This window comes from Vicugna pacos, chromosome 7, assembly GCF_048564905.1.
Source record: "Vicugna pacos chromosome 7, VicPac4, whole genome shotgun sequence".
Classification (NCBI taxonomy): Eukaryota; Metazoa; Chordata; class Mammalia; order Artiodactyla; family Camelidae; genus Vicugna; species Vicugna pacos.
The window spans coordinates 5,599,039-5,605,148 of NC_132993.1; the positions used below are offsets into that span (position 1 = coordinate 5,599,039).

General features: G+C 38.0%; 1 protein-coding gene across 1 annotated transcript; it reads right to left on the bottom strand.

The window, feature by feature from the left end:
• Positions 1–511: 511 nt before the first annotated feature.
• LOC102526413 (GTPase IMAP family member 7) lies at positions 512–5,554 on the bottom strand. The gene is made up of 2 exons (XM_072965367.1): positions 5,495–5,554; positions 512–1,867 (listed from the first exon to the last, which is right to left on the bottom strand). The coding sequence occupies exon 2, from the start codon at positions 1,826–1,828 to the stop codon at positions 950–952; it is 879 nt and encodes a 292-aa protein (XP_072821468.1). The 5' UTR covers positions 1,829–1,867; positions 5,495–5,554; the 3' UTR covers positions 512–949.
• Positions 5,555–6,110: the final 556 nt, after the last annotated feature.

Sequence of the window (6,110 nt, forward strand, 5' to 3'; positions counted from 1 at the left end):
TATGGATGAAGTGGGCATCTGCAGAGGCAAATGAAAAATATTTGGCACAGAAGAGACTTTTAAGTTACAGTCAGGGACATTTTAAGTTAGGATGATACGTTAAAAGAGAGAGAAAGAGAGAGGGAAAAATAATAAGAGAATTTGTCAACTTCCAGATGTCCATGAACCACAGCATAATGGTGCCAGAGAAGCCTAATGCTTCACTAACAAAGTACTCATAGAAGTGGATTGAAATAACACACATTACCAGTGGTGTTTACACTTAACGTATGCAGGATTTCTTGTTTGAATTTTCCTGAATTAAGTCTTTGAACTCTGTATAATAGATCATTCCTTGATTATATCAATTTTATAAATTTTGAAATTTGTTGGCTTTGTGTGGAAGGACAGAGGGGAGCCCAGAGTTGCAGGAAATGAGCTAAAAATATATTTAATTCTTGTTAGCTATCACTACGTAACAAAACCTCCCAAAACTTTGTGGTTTAAAGCAAGAACCATTTATTTTTCTCATGAATTTGCAATTTGGGCAGGTCCTAGCAGGAAATGGCTCATCTTTGCTCTTTGCAAGCTTCATCAGTTGGTGGTGGGTGAATCCATTTCTGTGTTGCCTCGCTTGCATGGCTGGCAAGTTGGTTCCAGCTGGCAGATGAAATATCAGCCAGAAGAGTGGGCCAGTGACTTCATGTCTTTTTCCTGTGGGCTTCTTGACAGGCAAATTGGACTTCTTTACAACATGGTGGCCAAATTCCAAGGGCAAGCATCTCAAGAGAGCAAGGAGGCATTTTCTCTATCTAACCTTAGAAGTCATATGGTGTTGTTTCACCCATCCACTATTTATCAAAGCAGTCACAAAGTCCATCCAAGAAGATACAATTTTAGCCATCTTTGGAAAATACGATCTACCATATTAACAAGTTATAGTGAATTAAGAAGAAAAATAAAATTTACATTACTTCCAAAACATTTCCCATATTTTTGAAAGCACATTTTTAACTGCCTTGATAACTGCTTCTAATACACTTCTCTCGGCTTTTTCTCTTTTACTTTTCATTTGTTCATTATACTCCATTGTTAGCCTCTTTAATTTTTCATCCTTTTCTTCCTGTGATATACTGGTGTCCTTTTCTATTACATTAATTTCTGTTTCGAACTGATCAGTGATTTTCTTCAGGACTTCTTCCTCCTTTCTCTGCCTTTCTTCTGTCTCCCTGTATATGGCGTCAGAAAAGTAGGTCCCGTCGTTGCTGTGCACCATTTTCTCTATCAGCTCCACCAGCTCCTGCACCTGGGCTTCCTTCTCAGCCTGGGCTGTTTTGCAGCTGTTACTGAAGGCACAGTAGCGGTCTCCACACTCCTGAATGAGGCTCTTTAGCTTCCCATCCACATCTGCTATAAAGTCACTTAGGCTCTGGTCCTCCAGATCGTCTTTGCGCGTGAACAAGATTATCATGTGCTTCATGGCTGAGTCCCCAAACACAGCCTTGATCAACTCCACGGTTTTCTGCTCTTCATCCGTGTGGCGGCCCAACTGAAGAACCAGGATAATGGCATGAGGCCCGGGGCAGGACTGGAGGACACATCGGCTGATTTCCCTGCAGGTGATGTCCAGGCTGTCCTTGGTGTCAAAGAGCCCCGGGGTGTCAACAACAAGAAGTTCTCTCCCCTTCCATGTCCGGGAAGCTGTCTGACATCTCTTGGTGACAGCGTGGGCAGAAATCTTAGATTTGAATTCTTTTCTCCCAAGGATGGTATTTGCTGTGGCACTTTTCCCACTGCCAGTCTTCCCCACCAGCACAATCCTCAGAGAGTTGTTCTGGAGGGCAGCCATTTCTATAAAGAGGCTCTAGGGCTAAGGTACCCTCAAGACCTTAAGAAAAAGAAGGAGAGGGGAAAATGGCCAATTTAGGTAAATGGGAACCATTCCTAACTCTCCTTTTCCTTTCTTTTCCTCCCTGAAAATTTTCTATATGATCCCCATATAGAAAAATGAAACACTTCCATTACCATGGAAGAAATAGCAAAGTGGCTAAAGGCTTTCCCCACAAAAGAGTTCCAGGTTCAGATGGTTTCACAGGAAACTCACTGAAACCTTTAAAGATCTGATTATCTCAATGTTACTGAAACTATTCCTGATCACATAAAAAAGAAGGAAAATGTTCAGTTCTTTCTATGAAGCAACCATAATATTGATCCAAAAAGCTAACAAAGATTTCACCAATAAATAAAGCTATAGACATGTATCATATGTGATTACTGATACAAAAATCCTAAATAAATTATTAGATACTAAATAGTAATACACCATAATGAAGTATGATTGTTTCAGAAATATTAGGATGGCTCAACATGAGGAAATTGATTGTTAGAACATATCCCATTAATAGATTAAGAAGAAAATTAACTAGGTGCAGAAGATATTTGGCCAAATTCAACACTGAATCATGTTTAAAGCAGCTCATAAAATTTAACAATTTTAAGCAACATGATTTTATATAACACAATTTGATATAAATAACATGATTTTACTGAATTGACATAGAGTAAGGAAAAAGACTTATAAATTTGATTACATAAAAATCAAAAAGATAAGGTGAGGCAAAAAAAAAACCCACCATAAACAAATTAAAACACAAATGTCAAACTAGGGGAAAAATTTTTTCCAACTTACATCAAAGAGGGGCAATTTTCCTTTTACACAAAGAATATCTATACAGATAGCCAACAAGCACATTAAAAGACGCTCAATGTTGCTAATTATTAGAGAAATGCAAATCAAAACTATAGTGATGATCACCTCACACTGGTCAGAATGGCTATTATCAAAAAGTCTGCAAATAATAAATGCTGAAGAGGCTGTGGAGAAAAGGAAATCCTCCTAAGCTGTTGGTGGGAATGTAAATTGATGTAGCCGTATGAAAAACAGTATGGAGCTTCCTTAAAAAACTAAAAATAGAGCTACCATATGATCCAACAATCCCACTCCTGGGCATGTATCTGGGAAAGATGAAAACTCTAATTTGAAAAGATACCTGCACCCCAAAGTTCACAACAGCACAGTTTACAACAGCCAAGACATGCAAGCAACCTAAATGTCCATCGACAGATGGCTGGATAAAGAGGTTGTGGTATATAGAGATATATACAATGGAATACTACTCAGTCATAAAAAACAATGACATAATGCCATTTGCAGCAACATGAATGAACCTAGAGATTATCATACTAAGTGAAGTAAATAAGACAAATACAAATATTATATGATATCACTTATAAATGGAACCTGAAAATATAATACAAATGAACTTATTCACAAAATAGAAACAGACTCACAGACATAGAAAACAAACTTATTATAAATAAACAAACTTACAGTTACCAAAAGGGAAAGGGGCAAGGAAGGATAAATTCGGAGTATGGAATTAACAAATACACACTACTATAAATAAAATAGATAAACAACACAGGGAACTATATACAATATCTTGTAATAATCTAAAATGGAAAAAATCAGAAAAAATGTATGTATAACTGAATCACTTTGCTGTACACCTGAAACTAACACAATTTTGTAAATCAAATATACTAGTAAGAAGAAAAAATTTTAAAACGAAGAATATCTAAGAGTAAAGAAACAAAAGACCAACAACTCAACAGAAAATGGAGCAAGATGATATGAATAAACTCAAAGAAAAAATGTAAATATTCCTTGAATATGTAAAAATATATTAATAATCACTCATAATAGAAGAAAATAGATCAAAACATAGAAAAAAAGAAAAATAATTAATTAATTACAATTACACTCAGATACTATTTCTCACCTACAGATTTGACAAAAGCTTGCTGGCTGGCAGTCTATTGCTAAAAGGTATAGGGGAAACAGGTCCTTGCCCTCATGGTGAGTAGGAATGGAAAAACAGTCAAAAACAGAGAAGTGAGCAATATCTTACAAAGGTTCATATGTATTTACCCTTTGGTTATCAATCTCAATTTTAGGATTTTTATCTTTCAGACATATATACTCAAATATTTACTGATAAAATGACACACTGATATTTGCTTCAAAGTCATCTGGGCTGGCTGGGGAGTGGTGAATATATAAATGAAACAAGACTATCATAAATTGATAATTGCTGAAGCTTGATACAGTTACATGGAAGTTCCTTGTATCATTCCCTTTATCTTTGAATAAGTTAAAAAACATTTCCACATTAAAAATTTTAACGTGTAAGTGGTAATCACTACTGAATGTATACTGTATACCATGCACCCTAATAAATGTATTTTGTATATTACAGTCATCCCTCTGCATCCGTGGGGGGGGATTCCCCACATATTTCAAAATCCGAGGATGATCAAATCCCATATATAAAACGACTAGTACACTCAGCTCTCCATATCGGGGGTCGGGAGTTTCACATTGGTGGATTCAACCAACCTCGAATGAAAATTTCCATCCTGGTCGGTTGAATCTGCTAATGCAAAACCAGGGAAATGGAGGGTCAATGTGTATTTATTAGAAAAAAAATCCATGTATAAGTGGATCCACACATTCCAAGCCCATGTTGTTCAAGGGTCAATTGTGTCTCACTCCCAAAAATAACCTGCAAGGAAGCTAATTTTATTACCTGAGTTTTTTAAATGAGGAAACTGAGGTGGCTCAAGAATTCTGAGACACTTGCCCAAGGTCATTGTGCTAATAGGTATTAAGCAGAGAGAGATTCAATTCAAAGCCTATCTGATTCTACCATGCTCAGTCTTAATCACTGAACACTACGGCCTCTTCTTGTTCCTTCTCAAGCCCATTATTCTATAGTTTCAGTTTACATCAGGTCAGAGGTAGATTGGGGGAAAATAGTCCACACACTTTCCTGAATGGTGAACTGGTAGCAAGGCTGTAATTAGGGAGGGCAAGGAGAAGGGTTTCACATACATCATTTCTTTAGAATAACTAGTCCTCTCCCCTTGGCTCCCACCCCTCCACTCATCTGTTAGACTATCAGGAGCACAGCTTCTCTCTGTGAAATGTTGGAAAGAATTCAACAAACTGAACCTAGATTTCCTCTGCCAGTAAGTGACCTGGGTCACCCCTGGAGAGTCACCACATTCTCAGGGATTCTGATTCTTTAGACTGGATGGATTCTAAATTGCCTTCCAGCTCTAAAGACCTACCTTGTGACCACTAATTTCCTATTAAGGGAAAAGGACGGGTTACCGAGCTGCACTCAGTGTCTATCACAGTAGCAGCAGGATGTAGGTACACCACTCAGCAAAAGTTTGTCATGTTAAATATGAGATGTATGGACATCACACTAATAAATCTCTCTCTTCCCCTCCCTACCCTCTGCCACTGCTACTCTGGCAGCATCCTTGTCATGCTGCTTACACAGCACCTGGTCCCTTCTCAGACCAGAATCCACCCCCATGCAGACTCCCTGCTCCTACTGCCCATCACAACTCTATCACTCTAGGGCCTCTTCTCAGCCAGGCTCACCTTTTTTTGAATGAGTTGATGAGTTGTCAAATTTCCTCCAAAGAAGCTATTTGAGCTGGTGCTTTTGCTTTAACTGTGAGAGAAAAGTGTTTGCACCCTTTTAAACCTCTGAGTCAGGAAGCAGATTGGGTGGAACCAGTGGAGGAACTGCTTGCCTTTAAAGAGACAGAAATATTGCCCCATAATTTGATGGGTGCTTCAGTTTTGCCAAATTGAAACCTTTTTATCCATGTGCCTGCTATCAGACTAAAATTTTCAGTTATTCTTGTTTTGGGTTATAGTGGTAGATCCAAAAGGCCTTTATTACATGACCTAAATCTTGTCCAGAAAGCCCAACGTGGTGTCTGATCATCTTCTCTGGTGCAGTGGGACACTGAGGGCGCTTCAGGGAAAAAGGAAGTCAGACACATGGTTTGATGTATCCTGGGGATACTGCCTAGTGGTTGTATAATATGGGTTTTTAATATGGTCTTTCAGGAAGATCTCAAATTAGTCACTCAAAAATTAACACTCAAGTATAAAGCCAAATGGATCTAAACCATTAGGAACCAAGAGAAAATCAGTAAAATGTGGCCTGGGAAAAATCTTTCAATAACCACACATCTTCTCTAGTTTT